This window comes from Microcebus murinus, chromosome 2 (assembly GCF_040939455.1).
Source record: "Microcebus murinus isolate Inina chromosome 2, M.murinus_Inina_mat1.0, whole genome shotgun sequence".
In the NCBI taxonomy this organism is placed as follows: Eukaryota; Metazoa; Chordata; class Mammalia; order Primates; family Cheirogaleidae; genus Microcebus; species Microcebus murinus.
The window spans coordinates 40,118,428-40,137,959 of record NC_134105.1 but is presented as its reverse complement, the minus strand read 5'-3'; the positions used below and the strand labels follow the sequence as shown (position 1 = coordinate 40,137,959).

The following is a 19,532-nucleotide window of genomic DNA, read 5'->3' as shown; positions in this document are numbered from 1 at the left end:
TAATACTCATGACCAAACCTAGGCTTTAGTTATCTGCATCACCTTCATCAAGCCCTGCTCTATTCTTGGCCCTGTAACCAGCACAAGGGACACAGAGGTCACAGTCTGGTGGGGGATATAGACTGCCACTCCTTTACAAGCATGACAAGAAACATTTCTGGAACAGGAATGACTCTGAGTCAAGCACTATCCTAAGCACCTTGTATATATGAACTTTTAGTCCTTCTAACAGCCAAACAATGGATCTGCACCTACAGAAAACGAATCAGGCTCACAAATATATATATATATATTTTTTTTTGAGACAGAGTCTCACTTTGTTGCCCAGGCTAGAGTGAGTGCCGTGGCATCAGCCTAGCTCACAGCAACCTCAAACTCCTGGGCTCAAGCAATTCTCCTGCCTCAGCCTCTGAGTAGCTGGGACTACAGGCATGCGCCACCATGCCCAGCTAGTATTTTCTATATAGTTTTAGTTGTCCAGCTAATTTCTTTCTAGTTTTAGTAGAGACGGGGTCTGGCTCTTGCTCAGGCTGGTTTTGAACTCCTGACTTTGAGTGATCCTCCCGCCCCGGCTTCCCAGAATGCTAGGATTCCAGGCATGAGCCACTGCGCCCGACCAAACATGATTATTTTAAGGTCACAATTTATTAAACATAGGTCATGGATTCTGAACTAAGATCTGTCCCTCCTCCAAAGCCAGTCATTCCTACTGCATTGTATTGGAATAAACCAAGTGGTATGGGGCATTGAAGGGGAAGCATCTAAATCTATTTTGGGTATAAGTGATTGGAGCATCTGGGAAGACTTTATAGAAGAGAGGATGTCTGATTTGAGCCAAGAAGGCATCAAGAGCAGAGGTAAACAGGGACACAAACTTGGGACCTATACAGAGAACAGAAGGTTGGGTCGGGTGTGGGAAAGAGCGACACAAGATGAGGCTAGAATCAGATTGCACAGGGCCTTAAAGGCCATGCTAAAGAAGATGGGCTCGAAACCAAAGTTCAGGGCTTCCCAACCTGGGGCATGTGTACTGAGGAGTCGTTTGTACTACAGTGATCAGATCAAGAGTATGAGAAACCGCAGGTAAATGTGGCATATCACCTGGAATGTAGTTTTACTCAAAGGCTTGAGAAAAGACAATTTTGTTATCCTTTTTTTTTGTAATATAGTTTATTTAATTCAATATAGCCAAAATATTGTTATTTCAACATGTAATCAATATAACAATTAACAAAATACTGTTTTTCATACTAAATCATTCTGTTTTTCATACTAAATCTCTGAATTCTGATGTGTATTTTACACTCACATCACATTTTTTTCCTTTTTTTAATTATTTCAGCATATTATGGGGATAATTTTCTGTTATCTTATTAAAGATGTATTATGGGCTGGGCGTGGTGGCTCATGCCTGTAATCCTAGCACTCTGAGAGCCCGAGGCGGGAGGATCGCTCAAGGTCAGGAGGTTGAGACCAGCCTGAGCAAGAGTGAGACCCCATCTCTACTAAAAAAAAAAATAGAAAGAACTTAGCTGGACAACTAAAAAAAATAATATACATATGTATATATATATAAAATTAACCAGGCATGGTGGCACATGCTTGTAGTCCCAGCTACTCAGGAGGCTGAGGCAGGAGGGTCGCTTGAGCCCAGGAGTTTGAAGTTGCTGTGAGCTAGGCTGACGCCATGGCACTCTAGCCTAAGCAACAGAGTGAGACACTGTCTCGAAAAAAAAAAAAAAGATGTATTATGGCATTGAATGTAAAATAATATGAAAAATTTTATAAATAAAACTGGGATTTCAGACATGTCCCAGCTGCAACACGCTGCTCTCCAATAAAGAAGTGGTTGGAAGTAGTCCATTCTGTACTGCCCCTAGGGATAGGTTAGTAGTGGAGCTTTTTGGAAAGCACTGCTATAGGTGATGGATTGCGATCCACTGAGGGTTCTAGACTGGGGCTGGATGGGCTTCAAAGGTGAATAGGAACTGTGTTTGGAGAACTTTCCGTCTAGGCTTTATGCCAATAATTTTGTTTTTGTTTGTTTTTTAGGTTTTTTTCCCTGGAATCTGAAGCACTTTAAGGCACTGATGATTCTTATCAAGAGCAGAACAAAGCAAAAAATAGGTGAAGTTCCTCTCATCTTCTCTTTCCCATTGGTGTATGGTCTTCTTCCACCTTATTCATTCTTTTATTCAACAAACTTTTTTTTTTTTGTTTTGTTTTGTTTTGTTTTTGAGACAGAGTCTCGCTTTGTTGCCCAGGCTATAGTGAGTGCCGTGGCATCAGCCTAGCTCACAGCAACCTCAAACTCCTGGGCTCAAGCGATCCTTCTGCCTCAGCCTCCCGAGTAGCTGGGACTACAGGCACGCGCCACCATGCCCAGCTAATTATATATATATATATTAGTTGGCCGATTAATTTCTTTCTATTTTTATAGTAGAGACAGGGTCTCGCTCAGGCTGGTTTTGAACTCCTGACCTTGAGCAATCCGCCCGCCTCGGCCTCCCAGAGTGCTAGGATTACAAGCGTGAGCCACCACGCCTGGCCAACAAACTTTGTATTGCATAGTTGCATACCAACTCCCTCACTATATGACCTTGGACAAGTTAATTAACCTCTCTGTATCTTAGTTTCTTCATCTGCAGAATGGGGATAATAATACCTACCTCACAGTGTCACAGTGAATGTCACAGTGAGAATTAAATAAGTTAATTTATAAAAAGGTCTTAGAAATAGAGCCTGGAACACTAAAAAGAACTCTAAAAAAGCTAAAAGTTCAGCACTGTTTAAGTATTAGCTATCATAACAGTGGTGTTACTATAACCTTTACTGCTACTGTGTTCCAGTCATCATCTCCCACAGCCATTCATTGCTTAGGTAATTCACGTTGGTATCCAAGTTGGGTCTGTGAAGAATATAGAGATGAAACAGACTTCCCATTGCACTTTGTACCAACTTTATGATTATCGGTTTGTCCAGCTACATATGGCTCACAGAAGGTACTCAAAATGCCTGCTGAATGAATAAACGAATGTCTTCCTACTAAACTGCAGGTCTTTGAAAGCAGGGGCCATACTTCCTAGCGGTCATATCCCTAGAACCCAGCACCGGGTGTGGCACACAGTAGGCGCTTAGGGGATTATGAATGGATAAATGACTGCAGGCAGAAAATCATTAAGGCTACAAAGCACACAGAGGTAAGATACTACAGAAAGACCGCTACCAGTAGTAGGAATGCGGTGAACAGAGGAAGCTTGGCTTGCCAAAGCCTTCAATAGCGCAAGGACTGCTGGGAAGGCCTGGCTCGAGGCGCTCCACCTTCTGGAATCCCGGGAAGAACGCGGACGGCCGTGTCCCGCCTCTCCGCGCCACGCCCCCGCCACGCCCTCCGATGCTCACGTGACCGCGGGGGCGGAGCGCTGGGGTAGCCCCTGCGAGCCAGAGCCATGGCCGGCTTGGTGGATTTCCAGGATGAGGAGCAGGTGAAGTCTTTTCTGGAGAACTTGGAGGTGGAGTGCAATTACCAGTGCTACCGCGAGAAGGACCCGGATGGTGAGCGCCGCCAGTGCAGCCTGGGCACACGTGGGAACTCGAGGGGGATGGGCAGAGGCCGGAGAGGTAGCGAAAGTGACTTCCGAGGGGATCTGGAAGGGGCACGTGGCGGGCTGAGGACGCGTTGGGAGCGGGTCTGCGGGGCACGCTCGACCTGGTGTGGGCTGGGAGGGGCTCGCTGCCCCGGAGCGCCCCGCGGGGACTGAGCCTGGAGGCGGGGGCGGGAGGGAAGAGACGTGCTTGGGCATTTGGAATATAGGGACGGGGATACATCAGTAAACAGATAAAATTTCCTGTCCTCTTGGAGCTTACATGCTAGTGCGGGGGATTGGACAATAAGCATAAGGAAATAATTGACATAGTGTTAGAGAGTAATAAGTGCAATGGGAAAAAAGAACTGGGTAAAAGATATCAGGACTTCAGGAGGGCATTTGAACAAAGCCTTGAAAAAGGTAAGGGAATGAACCTTGCAGATCTGTGACAGGCAGAGGTAACAGCTGGTGAAAAGGCCCTGAGGCACAAATGTGCTCTGTGTGTTGCACGAACTTTGGGTTGACTAGAGTGTGTGAGTGAATGGTGCTGTCCACAGGGGGGGCTACCCAGAGCAGCCAATACCTTTGAGTGCTTTTCTTTTTCCTACTTTCTTTTTTTAAAGGAAAAAAATGGCACTGGCCCTGACTTCTAATAGCTTGTGGTCTAGTTTCAGAATGTGACATAGCTGGCTCACTCTTTCTTTTTTTTAATTTAATTTTTATTTTTTATGCTTATGACTTTATTTCATTTTATTATGAATTATTTTAAATACCCCAAAACATACAAAAATACAATATAACTACCATCCATCGAATGCAAATATTTTGCTGTACCTTGCTTTGATTATTTAAGAAAAAAATGTTACAGATACATTTGAATTGACCCCCAACTCCCAGACCCCAACACTTTGTCTCTCTTCCCCCACCCCAGAGCAGCCTTGCACTTGAAGTTCCTCTTTCCCATGTATGCTTTTATTTTTTTCTCCATTTTTTTCTTATTTCACTCTTTCTTTTCTTCCTTTCTTTTTTTTTTTTTTTTCTAGACTGGGTCTTGCTCTGTTTCTGGGGCTAGAGTGCAGTGGCACCATCGTAGCTCGTTGTAACCTCAAACTCCTGGGCTCAAGCAGTCCTTCTGCCTCAGCCTCCTAGTAGCTGGGATTATAGGTGCATGCCACCACACCTGGCTAATTTTGTCTGTTTTTTGTAGAGATGCTTGCCCATGCTCAGGCTGGTCTGAAACTCCTAACCTCAAGCGATCTTCTCCCCTAGCCTAGCAAAGTACTAGGATTACAGGTGTGGGCCACTGCCACTGGCCTTCTTTCTTTTTTCCTCTTTTTTTTTTTTTTTAAGAGACAGGGTCTTACCCTGTTACCTAGGCTAGAGTGCAGTGATGTCATTGTAACTCACCATAACCTCAAACTTCTGAGCTCAAGTGATCCTCTTGCCTCAGTCACTGGAGTAGCTGGGACTACAGGTATGCACTACCACACCCAGCTAATAGTTTTATATTTTGTAGAGATGAGGTCTTGCTATGTTGCTCAGGCTGGTCTCAAACTCCTGGCCTCAATTGATTCTTCCTTCTCAGCTTCCCAAAGTGCTAGGTTATAGGCTTGAGCCACTGCACCTGGCCCATACCTATTTCTTGAAGCTAACTATAACATAACCACATATATAACATAACCATAACACAGAGTTGCTCTGCAGTGTGATGGCTTTAAAAGAACCTGGGTGGTTCTTTGAGGGCTAGTCCATGTCCTAAGTATAGAGATAATTCCTAGGAATTGGAATCAGTGAGGAGTAGGGTGGTTGGGGAAGACTTCACTGAGAGGTCTTTTTTTTTTTTTTTTTTGAGACAGAGTCTCGCTTTGTTGCCCAGGCTAGAATGAGTGCTGTGGTGTCAGCCTAGCTCACAGCAACCTCAAATTCCTGGGCTCAAGCCATCCTCCTGCGCCACCATGCCCGGCTAATTTTTTTTTTTCTATATATATTAGTTGGCTAATTAATTTCTTTCTATTTATAGTAGAGACGGGGTCTCACTCTTGCTCAGGCTGGTTTCGAACTCCTGAACTTGAGCAGTCTGCCCGCCTCGGCCTCCCAGAGTGCTAGGATTACAGGTGTGAGCCACTGCACCCGGCCCACCAGGAGGTCCTGAGGGATAAGCAAGTATTGATTAAATGGAGTAGATGGTGGGAAAAGAAAGTGCTATCTTCTGGAAGGTTGAAGTTAGGATGTAGTCAGAATTACTGAAGAGGGAGTCTAGATGTAGTCAGAATTAAGTTCGAAGTGGGAGTCTGGACCATAGTATGTCAGGCCCTGAATGCCCTGCTAAGGGATTTGGACTTTGTTCTGTAGGCAGCGGAGAGCCATACATGTTGTTTGAGCAGCAAGTTCATGCACTAATGTATTGTGGAGGATATATAGAGCAACAGGGGAAGGGTGGACATATTAGAAGGACTGGTTGCAGCACTTTAGGAGACCCCAGAGGAGGCTATAGTTACTATAGCAACCGGAATAGTAGTTTCATTGAAAGTCACACTCTCACTTGGATAGAAATAGCCTTCTAACCTGTCTCTCTGCTTGCACCCTCACTCACTTCATTTTCTACTCTCAGATAAACTGATATTTTAATTTTTATTTTGTTATATTAAATATGTATTATGTAACATGCTTGTTATTAATGCCCAGTTGTATCCCCTCACACACTTAACTTCCTCCATACTCATTCAGGCATATACAAACATATATACCAGAGTAACCTTTTAAAAATGCAAATGGAATCATATCACTTCCTTCCTAAAAACCTTCCAGTGGAGCTAGGCATGGTGGCAAGTATCCTGTAGTCTTAGCCACTCAGGAGGCTGAGGCAGAAGGATCACTTGAGCCCAGGAGTTCAAGGCCGCATTGAGCTATGATCGTGCCAGTGTACTTAAGCCTGGACAACAGAGGAAGCTCCCATCCCTAAAAAAAAAATAAAAATAACTAATTAATTTAAAAGCCCTCCAGTGGTTTGCTTTTGCACTTAGAATAAAATCCTAACTCCTTCCTATGTTCTTCAAGGCCCTGTGATAGGTCCCTATCTTTCATTTCCTGTCCTGCTCCCCTATTCAGCCATGTTATACCTTATTCATGCCAAGCTTATTCCTTCTTTCAGGTCTGTGTATTTACTGATCCTTGTGCTACGTCTTTGTGCTCCCTTCCCATTTCGTTGTCTTTAGATAGCTAGTGCTTTCTCGCTATTTAGGTCTCAGTTCAGACATCACAGTCCTTGGTGAGGCCTTCTCTAATCACCCAGTTTTTTGTTTTTTTTTTGAGACAGAGTCTCACTTTGTTGCCCAGGCTAGAGTGAGTGCCGTGGCATCAGCATAGCTCACAGCAACCTCAAACTCCTGGGCTCAAGCAATCCTCCTGCCTCAGCCTCCCGAGTAGCTGGGACTACAGGCATGCGCCACCATGCCCAGCTAATTTTTTCTATATATTAGTTGTCCAATTAATTTCTTTCTATTTATAGTAGAGACGGGGTCTCGCTCTTGGCTTCGAACTCCTCGAGCAACCCACCCGCCTCGGCCTCCCAGAGTGCTGGGATTACAGGCGTGAGCCACCGCGCCCAGCCTAATCACCCAGTCTTTGTTAACCATTCCCCCAACATGCACAGCCAACTAGCTTATTCTGTTTTATTTCAGTCATAATATTTATTACTGTTTGAATATACCTTATTCATTTATTTACTTATATGTTATGTTTCTACCTCTAGAATGTAAATTTTAGGAGGGCAAATGACTATATTCTCAACATCTAGAACCTTGTCTAGTACATAGATGCATATAGCTGCTTAAATATTTGTTGAGTGAGAATGAATGAGAGATGATATTGTTTGGAATAAGGAAGAAGGGGTAGAGGGGAGAGAGGCTTTCTGGGACTAGGAGACTGCCAAGGAAGGGCTCCTTTAGAAACTGCCATTTCTACTCTCTCTTTGGGCTTCAGATTCCCAGCCTAGCCAAGGAGTAAGTACAGTCATCATAGCACCCCTTTCTTATTGCTACAAAAATTAGTCCATGAGCCCTTTTGGTTTTCAGGGTTTTTACTGCTAAACTTCACGAAAGGGTCTGAGGCTAGCACAGGTTCAATCATGGAAGTCAGTGGATGTTTCGGCCTGGCTGACGGAGAAGAAGGGCTGGGGTGCGTGGTGGAGCCATTGCAGGGGCTAAGGTTTCCCTACATTGTTCAGTTCCTGGCTAAGGGAAGACAATGTCATTTGTAGGAATGGCTGAACACCACCTACATTCTTTGTAGTAAAGTCAACTTGCCACACCTTGGGAGGACAAGGGGTGTCTTAAATAAAAGACACTGTCTGACTTGCCACACCTGGGCCCTCCCTGCTGGCAAGCAGCAGCCCCAAACATGAAGAACAGCTTTTACCCTCTCCTCACAGGTTGCTATCGGCTAGTGGACTATTTGGAAGGGATCCAGAAGAATTTTGATGAGGCCGCCAAGGTGTTGAAGTTCAACTGTGAAGAGCACAAGCACAGTGATAGCTGCTACAAACTAGGGGCCTATTATGTGACTGGAAAAGGTAAGAAGGGGACTGCATTCTTTGGTCCTTATCGTTGATGCCAGTGCTGCCATCACAGCTGAGCTTTGATGATGAACTCTCTTCCCAGAAGGGTCCTCACAGGCCTTAGAAAAGCACATTCTAGGGAGATTGGAAATTGAAGAGAAGAATTCAGCAGACTGATGGGGGAAGGAGTGCAGCCTTTCAAGTTAGGCAAACCTTAGGTAATGCTATTTGCAAGTAGTGAGACCTTGAGAGCCACTCACTTTAACTCTGTGCCTCAGTGACATTATCCATAGATTGAAGGAAAATAATACTTGCTTTGTAGGGTTGGTGAAGGATAATGTAGGTAAAATCATCAGCACATACACAGTAATTTTTAATTTTCTTCCTTCTATCTTTTCTTTTCATGCTCTAATTGCAGTTATCACTGGCATAGTGTTTAAGTTATCTATTGCTAAATAACAAATTAATCCCAATAGTTTATGTGGGTCAGGGATTTGAGAGTGGTTTAACTGGGTGCTTCAGGGTATCTCATGAGGTTGCAGTTGAGACATTGGCCAGGGATCTAGGGCTGCAGTCATTGGAAAGCTTGACTGGAGTTAGTTTCCAGTTCTAAGACAATTCACTCACATGGCTAATAGCAAAGGCCTGTTTATCAGGGGAGCTCAGATCCTTGTGACATGGTTCTTTATGAACTGCTTGAGTGTCTTCATGACATGGCATCTGGCTTTCCCCAGAGTGAGTAGTCTAAGAGATAGAACAAGGTAGAATCCACAGTAGTCTTTTATGACCTACCTTTGGAAGTCACACACTTTTTATTTCAATCACATTCTATTTATTAGCAGTGAGTCACTAAGTCTAGCCCACACTAAGGGGAAAGGACTTACTTTCCACCCCTCAAAGAGGAAGAAATACCAGAGAATTTATGGACATGTCTTAAAACCACCACAAATAGGGACTATGACTTTGACAGGCAGCTGTTTTTTTCACCCACTATATCAAGAGCTTCTTGGGGTTATTATTGTTTATCCCTTCCTTATTCCCAGTGCCCAGCCAAGCCTGGTTAGAAAAGATACTTAATGAGAGTTTGATGAAGGGGATATCTTTTTAATTCTCTAGAGCTGTGTGGACTATTTCTGCTTTCATATGGAACATGGCATCTATGATTGTCTCTATTTGTTAATTTTTAATTATCCCCCAGCTTTATTGAGGTATAATTGAGACAAAATATTCTATATATTTATAGTGTACAGTATGATATGAGTTTTTTAATTTTTTAAATTTATTTTAATTATTTTTAAATTTTGTACTTAAAGATGAGGTCTTACTATGTTGCCCAAGTTGGAGTGCAGTGGCTAATCACGGGGGTGATCATAGCACACTTCAGCCTTGAACTCCTAACCTCAAGTGATTCTCCTGCATCAGCTTCCTGAGTAGCTGGACTCAGGCATGCTCTACTGCACCTGGCTGTTATGTTTTGATATATTATACATTGTAAAATGATTGCTGCAATCAAGCAAATTATATCCGTCACCTCACAGAATTATTCTGTGTTGTGTATGTGATGAGAACATTTAAGATCTACTCTCTTGCCAAATTTCAAGTACACAATAGGGGATTATTAACTATACTCACTATGCTGTTCATTAGCTCTCCAGAATTTATGCATTGCCCTAACTGAAATGTTTTACCCTTTGACCAATATCTCTCCTTTTCCTCTACCCGGCCAAACCCTGGCAACCACCATTCTAGTCTCTGCTTCTATAAGTTCAACTTTTTTAGATTCCACATATAAGTGAGATCATGTATCATTTGCCTTTCTGCACCTGGCTTGTTTCACTTAGCATAAGGTCCACCATTGCTTTGGCTATTTGGGGCTTTTTGTTGTTCATATGAATGTTAAGATTTTTTTTCTATTTCTGTGAAAAATGCCATTAGAATTTTGATAGGGATTGCATTGAATATGTAGATTGCTTTGAGTACTATAGATTTTTTTTTTTTTTTTTGAGACAGAGTCTCACTGTATTGCCCAGGCTACCGTGCCATGGTCTCAGCCTAGCTCACAGCAGCCTCAAACTCCTGGGCTCAAGTAATCCTTCTGCCGTAACCTCCAGAGTAGCTGGGACTATAGGCATGTACCACTATGCCTGGCTAATTTTTCCTATATATTTTTAGTTGGCCAATTAATTTCTTTCTATTTTTAGTGGAGACGGGGTCTCGCTCTTGCTCAGGCTGGTTTCAAACTCCTGACCTTGAGCAATCCTCCCGCCTCGGCCTCCCAGAGTACTAGGATTACAGGCATGAGCCACTGCGCCCAGCCAGGAAGGAATGTTTATTCTGCTACTATTGAATGGAATGTTCTGTATATGTCTGTTAGGTCCATTTGGTGCATAGTTTTGTTCAAATCCACTGTTTCCATGTTGATTTTCTGTCAGGATGATCTATCCATTGTTGAAAGTGGGAATATTGAAGTTCCCTACTATTAGTTGTATTGCTGTCTGTTTCTCCTTCAGTGTTAATATTTGCTTTATGTATTTAGTTGCTCCAAGGTAGTATCTATTTTTTAAATAATTTTTTATTGGTATGTCATAATTGTACATATTTTGGGGGTACATATTTCAATACATGTATACAATATGTAATGGTCAAATCAGAGTAATTGAGATGTCCATCACCTCATATAATTATCTTCTTTGTTTGTACCCATTAACCAACTTCTATTCACCACCACCCCCCACTGTAGTCTCTATTTTGAAGAAAATTTAGCATTAACAGGAATTTCAGTTTACCTCTCTGGAGCAGAGGGACATTTCTTTGACCTAGTAATTCTCTTTCTAGTATTCTTTCCTAAGAAAATAACTAGAAATGCACATAAAGGTTGTGTGCAGGCTGACCATGGTCGCTTAAGCCTGTAATCCCACTGCTTTGGGCAGGATGATCACTTGAGGCCAGGAGTTCAAGACCAGCCTGGGCAATGTAGTGGGACCCTATCTCTACAAAAACATTTAAAAATTAGCTAGATGTGGTGGTGTAAGCCTATAATCCTACCTCCTCAGGAGGCTGAGGTGGGAGGATCACTTGAGCCCAGGAGTTTGATGCTGCAGTGAGCTGTGATCATGCCACTGCACTCTAGGCAACAGAGCAAGACCCTATCTCAGGACAAACAAACCAGCCTACCTGTATGCTAATAGTAACAGCTTAAATAAATGTTACTTCCATTAGATGAAATGTTGTTCTGCCCATTAAAAAACAATGTTTCTAAAGAATGTTTGTTGATACTGGAATAGCTTATGGTGTAATGTTCAGTGAAGAAAGCTGAATACAAAATTACATATGGTCTGAACTCAGCTATGTAATACAGTGTTCAAAAACAAAAATGTTCCTAGTGATTTTCTCCAGATTGGTGGCTTGGTAAAGTTTTGAGTTCCTTTTATTTTCATGCCATATTTTACTATATTTTCTATAAAGACTTTAAGTTTGTTATTAAATCAGGGAGAACAAAAAAGGCTGTGTAATGGTTTTCTCCTTTGCCTATTGGAAAAACTTATGATTAATGACTGTGCACTGAGACTTATTTTTTGCTTAAGTGCTTCTTAAGTATCTGCTGTATACAGTGAAGCAGTGAATGAGATATGGACCAGTAGAGGAGAAGAAAAATTTATACCAGTACCTGTTACACCTGGGAGGGCTTGATAAACAAGCTTTATTGCTTGTTGTTTTATTGATTGTCTTTATTGATTGTTTATTAAGCAATAAAGATGCCTATCTTTAGAGAGAGGCATATAAAAAGTACTATAGGAGTTCAATGCTGGGAACACGTCATTATTAGGAGGTGCTGTCGTGGAAGAGGAGGCGTTGAAACTGCTCCTGGAAGGATGGAGCAGGTTTTGTTTGGTTGAGGTGGAATAGATTAAGATCTCAGGCAGAGAGAAGGTAAGCAGTGTGAAAGAATACAGAGTTGTTCAGAGAACAATTCTCTTAATTCTCTGTTAAACTGACATTCTTAAATAATATTTTCCAGGTGTTTAAGTCAGAATGATCACAGAAGATCCTGTTAGCTGATCTTTGCTACTCAAGCCTTTTGGATTGCTTAGCAGACCTTGGGCCCTGCCATGACTAAAAAACAATACTGTTGACTCCCCTTTCCTAATTCTGAGCAAAGGATTTCCTAAAACATACCCAGTGTCCTTTCTTGACACATACTAATAACTTTCCTTTTACAAAGGATAGCTTGGGGCTGGAGACTAAAGATCCCACTTTTAGGCCGGGCGCAGTGCCTTACAATATGTAAGCCTAGCACTTTGGGAGGCTGAGGCAGGAGGATCACTTTAAGTCAGCAGTTTGAAACCAGCCTCAGTAAGAGTGAGATCCCGTCTCTACTAAAAATAGAAAGAAATTAGCTGGGCAACTAAAAATAGAAAAAATTAGCTGGGCATGATGGCGCATGCCTATGGTCCCAGTTGAGGCAGGAGGATCACTTGAGCCCAGGAGTTTGAGGTTGCTGGTTGAGGTTGCTAGACTGATGCCATGGCACTCTAACCCAGGCAACAGAGCAAGACTCTGTCTCAGAACAAAACAAAAGAACCCACTTTTAGTCCTAGACACTAACATGGTCTGCTCGTGCCTTTTCCATAGGATTTTTTTGAGCATCACCTTAGATCATGGATATGACTACTTTGTTAAATTATAGGACATTCTGTTAATGTGAACAGGGTTGTTTTGTATTGGTTGCTGCAGAGGTTACTTTAGATTACACAGAGTTACTCAAGAAATGTTTTGGTCAAATGTTCCTATCTCTGAAATCAGCTTTGAACAACAAGTTTGTTTTTTTTGTTTTTTTTCAGAGACAGGGTCTCGCTCTATCACCCATGCTGGAGCGCAGTGGCATAATCATAGCTCACCGTAACCTTGAACTCCTGAGATCAAGTGATCCTCCCATCTCAGCTTCCTGAGTAGGACTATAGGAGAAAAGCAAGAGAGATTGAAGCAGAAAAACATTTGAAGAAATAACAGGTGAATAATTTCCAAATCGGTGAAAAATATAGGCCCACAGATCCATGAAGCTCAGTGAACTCAAGTAGGATGACCAAGGAAAATCACAAACACATTATTGTCAATTTGTTTAAAACCAAAGATGAGAATATCTCAAAAGCAGGTAGAGAGAAAAGGCACACTCAAAGGAACAATGGTAAGAGTTACCATTGACTTCTTATCAAAAACAATGGGTGCCAGAAGAAAAAGAATGACATCTTTTAAATACTAAAAGAAAAAAAATTGTCGAATTTGAATTAAAATGAATTAATTATGGATTAATTTAACTTGAATTAAAATGAATTTTTAAAAAAGGTGAAATTCATTTCAGATAAAAGCTGAAAGAATGAGTCACTAGCAGACTTAAAAGAAATGCTAAAGAAAGTTTAGATTGAAGGAAAATGGTAACAGATGGAAACTAAGGTCCATACAAAAGGATAAAGAACACTGGAATATGTATATGAAGATAAGATTTTCCCCCTCATTTCTTAATGTCTTTAAAATACTGTTTAAAGCAAAAATAACAGTAGTATATTGTGAAACTTATAAATAGAAGTAAAACAAAATACACGGCAGCAAAAGCACAAAGATAGGAATGTGGTAAATGAAAATATGCTGTTTAAGGCTCTTAAGTTATATGTGAAGTAGTATGATATTCATGGTAGATTGTGATGAATTAAAGATACATATTATGATCACTAGATAAACCACTAAAAAAAGAAGAGGTATAAGGAAAATGCCAATGGTGGAAATGAAATGGAATATTAGAAATATACAAATCCAAAGAGGGCAGGGCCAGGCACAGTGGCTCACACCTATAATTTTAGCACTTTGGGAGGCTGAGACTGGAGGATTGTTTGAGCCCAGGAGTTTGACTCACCCAATCTGAGCAACATAGCGGGACCTTGTCACTATAAAATGTAAAAAAAACCTAGCTGGGTGTGATGGCATGCACCTGTAGTCCCAGCTACTTGGGAGGCTGAGGCAAGAGGATCACTTGAGCCCAGGAGTTTGAGGTTGTAGTGATCTATGACGATGCCACTGTACTCCAGTCTGGGCAATAGAGTGATACCCTGTCTCAAAAGAAAAAAATAGAAGAAGAAGAAGTCAGGAAAGGAGAAAAAAGGAACAAAAACATTTGGGACAAATGGGAAACAAGATTATAGACTTAAGCCCAACAATATCAATAATTGCTTTGGATGTAAGTAAACGCTCCCATAAAAGGCAGAGATTGTTAGGCTGGATTTATAAACAAAGACCCAAGTATATATTGTTTAAATATAAAGGTGGCAGGAATACATTCTCCAAAACTGAAAGAACTCAGGGGATATAGAATCTGTGAGCTTTTCCAGAAAAATCCATATGATAACCAATAAACAAGTGAATCAAAAGAAATAATTGAGGAATAGCTCTTATGAAAAATCTGGTGTTGGCTGGGCGCATTGGCTCACACCTGTAATCCTAGCACTCTGGGAGGCCGAGGCAGGTGGTGGATCATTTGAGCTCAGGAGTTTGAGACCAGCCTGAGCAAGAGTGAGACCCCGCCTCTACCAAAGATAGAAAAAATTAGCTGAGCATGGTGGTGCATGCCTGTAGTCCCAGCTACTCGGGAGGCTGAGGCAGTAGGATTGCTTGAGCCCAGGAGTTTGAGCCTAGCTGTGAGCTAGGCTGACACCACAGCACTCTAGCCCAGGCAACAGAGTGAGACTCTATCTCAAAATAAATAAATAATTTAATTTAATTTAAAAAAAAGAAAAAAGAAAATTCTGGTGTTGAGCAGAATCCATTTAGAATGAATATTGGGCTAATAAGGGTTACTGAAAAGAATGCAAGTACTATTAACTTTTATGGCATAGAAACATAAGTATATTTACAGTACTTATTACATGCCAGGCTCTTTGTAAGAATATGTTTAAGCTTCCAACATATGAAGTAGATACTATTGTCCTTATTTTACAGATGAGGAAAACTGAGGCCCATAGAGGTTAAGTAACTTCCCTAAGGCCACGCGGTTCATAAGTAATGGAGCCAGGACTGGAGCCCAGGTTTTATTAAGCTATCTCCTGTGCTGTGCTGTGCTGTGCTGTCTGCCTTAGTTGAAATAACATAATTGACAAAGCAGAAGGTTGGGGAGGAGAGCTGGAAGCATGAGGTGCCAATATCCTGTCTATAGTTGTAAAATAGTATTCTGTCTAAAATTTAGTTTTAAAAAAATGATTCTGATCTTTTCATCTTTTTTCTAAACTCGTCATAATTCTCGTGGCTTGTATAGGAAATTTTCTGTGTGGAAGAAATGTTAATTTGAAAGTCAACAATTTCCTTAGTGTCACTTCAGTTTCCTTTTCTTCTGATAAATTTGAAGTAAAATAAAAGTTAAATTTTCAGGTGCAGTGGCTTGGGTTTGTAATCCGAGCTACTTGAGAAGTTGAGGTGGAAACATTGCTTGAACCCAGTAGTTTGAGGCTGCAGTGAGCTATGATTTTGCTACTGCACTCCAATCTGGACAACAAAGGAAGATCACATCTCTAAAATACTATTTTTAAAAATTTATAAATAGCATCTGTGATCTAATTTTTCAAAATATTTCTATCTAGTATCCATTCGGCTAGTCAACGTTTAATCTGAACACATGCTACAAAGATGACTGGAATGGTGTTCGATTAATGAGAATGATGATCTGGCCCCTTCCTGCTTCTCCAGCCTCCCTCCTGCAGTGATTTCTGGGTTCTAGCCACAGTGGCTCCTTTTCTGTTTGTATGCCATTCTCTCTGCCTGGAAAATCTCCCACTCATATTTTGTTTTCCTTTTTTTTCATTATATCATAGCTCAAATGTCACTTCTTTGAGGAATCTTTCCTTCCCCCCACCCCCTGGTCTAGGTCAAGGGCCTGATACATTCTCATAGCACCCTATACTTTTCCTCTATACCCATGTCACACTTATAATCATATATTTATTTTTTATGGTGGTTTAAAGACTGTCTCATGAGACCATAAGATCCACAAGGACAGGACAGTGTCATTTGTTCCTCAGGATCTTGCACAGCAGTTGGCAATTAATAAACATTCAGTATATAGTCATCCCCTGGTATCTGTAGGAAATTGGTTTCAAGATCCCCACTCTACCTTGCAGTTACCAAAATCTGAGGATGCTCAACTTCCTTATACAAAATGGCATACTGCTTGCGTACAACCTATGGACATCCCCTGGTATACTTTAAATCATCTGTAGATTACTTGTAATATGTAATACAATAAATGCTCTGTAAATAATTGTTATACTGTATTTTAAATTTTGTATTATTTTTATTGTCATATTGTGGGTTTTTTTGTATTTTTTTCCTAATATTTTCAAATCTGCAAAGGTAGAACCTATGGATAGGGAGGACCCACCATATGTTTAAATTAACAGATATTTAATTAAGTACTTAAAAGATGCCATGCTCTCCCTATAACTCCATGAGGTGGATATTATTACCATTCTCAATTTTTACCTCCTTTACCTTTGGGTTCCTCATAAGATATCATTTGAACAAAAGATTCCATAGCTGAAAAAGCTGGAAAGTCTGTGCAGAATGCCAGGCTACCTTCCTTTCATGCTACCTTAGCTCATAGTGTATGGACTTTATTCAGTAATTGTTCTCTAACTTTGGCCAGAGGCATTTCAGTTTTGCCCTGTCTTGGGTTTACTTTTTTCTTTGCTTTCCTTTCAGGAGGACTGACCCAGGACCTGAAAGCTGCCTACAACTGCTTTTTGATGGCATGCGAAAAGCCTGGAAAGAAGTCTCTAGAATCATGTCATAATGTTGGTCTTCTGGCACATGATGGACGGGTCAATGAAGATGGCACACCCGACGTGGGGAAGGCCAGGGACTACTATACAAAGGCCTGTGATGGTGGCTATGCCTCCAGCTGCTTCAATCTCAGTGCCATATTCCTGCAGGGTGCCCCTGGCTTTCCCAAAGACATGGGCCTGGCATGTAAATACTCATTGAAAGCCTGTGACCTGGGCCATGTCTGGGCCTGCGCCAATGCCAGCCGTATGTACAAGCTGGGGGATGGTGTCAACAAGGACGAGGCCAAAGCTGAGCTGCTAAAAAATAGGGCTCAGCAGCTACATAAAGAACAGCAAAAGAGTGTCCAGCCCTTAACATTTGGGTAATATGGCACAACTTCCCTCCCAGGCAACAAACAACCTGAGACTCATCCTGCCTGCTTATTTTTGAGCCCTGATGCAATCCTTGAAGGTCAGCCTGCTGGAGCAGGAAAACTTGGGACTTGAATTAGTAGCACTGGTTGCAGAGATCCATTGCCCTAGAGTTCCCCACTGGGGTGTAGCCTGTGATGTTTATTTCGAGTCAGTAGTCATGACTGCCACCCTCTGACTTACATAATTACTGATGTAGGCTTGCTTTTTGCCTTTAGAGTCAGGTCTTTCCATAAATTCGTAGAAATCAGGAGGGATATGCAACATACAGGTTAAACGTCATTATGCTTCAAGGTTGTTAAAGAGGAAGCATAAGCCTGCCTTTCTCTAGCAGAGACATTCACAGTTGAAAATTAGCATCCCCAGTGTAGTCACCTGGCACTGAGGGAGCCAGATTATTCCCAAGGAGCAGAATATTCCCAAGGCAACTTCAGCTAGGAATTTGTAAGCAAGGACTTTGTGGCATTTTGTACCCTGGAACTGAACCTTTTTAACTGTCTCTGTGAATAAACTGGTTTGATTAATTTATAATTTGTGTTATTGGCATTCTCCCCAGATTCTGGGTAGGTAGTGGTTATGCCTTTAAGAACATTTGCATTTTCTTTTTAAAAAGAATTTTAAATTGATTTTTGTGTGTGTGTGTGTGTGTTTACTATAAAAGAAATCACTTAAGTACACTGTCTTAAGTCAACAGATAGAGTCAATATGTAAACCCAGGAGTCACCTGGGACTTTAACATGACATTGCCATCAACTTCCCTGGATGGTTTGTCTCAAATTGTAGTCCATTTGCTTTTTCTATTATCTCCCTAGCTTGTCACCAGGGGGCGAGCTTGTCATTTTCGCTGAGATAACAGGACAATTATATCTGTCTCCACCCACTGTTTTCACAAGGAAGGCTTGCCATGTGCATGGTTTGTTGAGCACAGCAGGCCAGCTTCTCACGTTGATGGAAGAGAGGGACTTTCCCAAGTATAGAGCAGAGGTTTTAAAAGACATCAAGCTCATTTTTAAAATGTAAAGTAGTTTTTGGTGTGCCTAAACTCTGTAGGCTGACCGGGCACAGTGGCTCATGCCTATAATCCTAGCACTCTGGGAGGCCAAGGCGGGCGGATCCTTTGAGCTCAGGAGTTTGAGACCAGCCTGAGCAAGAGTGAGACCCCGTCTCTACTAAAAATAGAAATTAATTGGCAAACTAAAAATATATAGAAAAAGTTAGCCAGGCATGGTGGCACATGCCTGTAGTCCCAGCTACTCGGGAGGCTGAGGCAGCAGGATTGCTTGAGCCCAGGAGTTTGAGGTTGCCGTGAGCTAGGCTGATGCCACAACACTCTAGCTGGGGCAATAAGAGTGAGACTCTCTCCAAAAAAAAAACAACTTTGTAGGCAAATAAGCCTATAAAAAGACGTTCTTACAGAACTATCTTTGACTAAAAAAGAAAAAAAAAAAAAAAAAAAAAAAAAGACGTTCAACGTCATTAATCATTAGGAGAATGCAAATCAAAACCATAATAAAGGCCAGGCGTGGTGGCTCACGCCTGTAATCCTAGCATTCTGGGAGGCAGAGACAGGCAGATTGCTTGAGGTCAGACCAAGACCCCATCTCTACTAAAAATAGAAAGAAATTAATTGACCAACTAAAAATATATATACAAAAAAAAATTAGCCGGGCATGGTGGCACATGCCTGTAGTCCCAGCTACTTGGGAGGCTGAGGCAGTAGGATCACTTGAGCCCAAAAGATTGAGGTTGCTGTGAGCTAGGCTGATGCCATGGCATTCACTCTAGCCTGGGCAACAAAGTGAGACTCTGTCTCAAAAAAAAAACAAAACAAAAAAACCCATAATGAACTCTTAAAGCTTATCAGTAAAAAAACAGCCTGATTAAAAAATGGCCAAAAACCTTAACTGATCAAAGAAGATAGATCTATGGCAAATAAGTAAATTAAAAGATTCTCCATATAACGTCATCTGGGATAGGCATAGAACAACAATGAGACCACTATACAACTATTAGAGTGGCCAAAATCCAGAACACTGACAGCATGAAATGTTGACAAAGTCGTGGAGCAACAGGAATTGTTCATTGCTGGTGAAATGCAAGATGTATACAGCCACTTTGGAAGACAGTTTAGTGATTTCTTACAAAACGATACTCTTG

General features: G+C 41.5%; 1 protein-coding gene across 1 annotated transcript; it reads left to right on the top strand.

Moving 5' to 3' along the window:
* Window positions 1-3,382: 3,382 nt before the first annotated feature.
* Window positions 3,383-17,906, top strand: COA7 (cytochrome c oxidase assembly factor 7). The gene is made up of 3 exons (XM_012776258.3): window positions 3,383-3,555; window positions 8,017-8,157; window positions 16,882-17,906. Exons 1-3 carry the CDS (start codon window positions 3,450-3,452, stop codon window positions 17,328-17,330), a joined length of 696 nt encoding a protein of 231 aa, XP_012631712.1. The 5' UTR covers window positions 3,383-3,449; the 3' UTR covers window positions 17,331-17,906.
* The last annotated feature ends 1,626 nt before the right edge of the window (window positions 17,907-19,532 follow it).

Coding starts and splice junctions, on each gene's coding strand:
- COA7 (XM_012776258.3), top strand. CDS start 3,450: ATGGCCGGCTTGGTGGATTTCCAGGATGAGGAGCAGGTGAAGTCTTTT. Junction 3,556..8,016: donor CCGCGAGAAGGACCCGGATG/GTGAGCGCCGCC, acceptor CTCTCCTCACAG/GTTGCTATCGGCTAGTGGAC. Junction 8,158..16,881: donor CTATTATGTGACTGGAAAAG/GTAAGAAGGGGA, acceptor CTTTCCTTTCAG/GAGGACTGACCCAGGACCTG.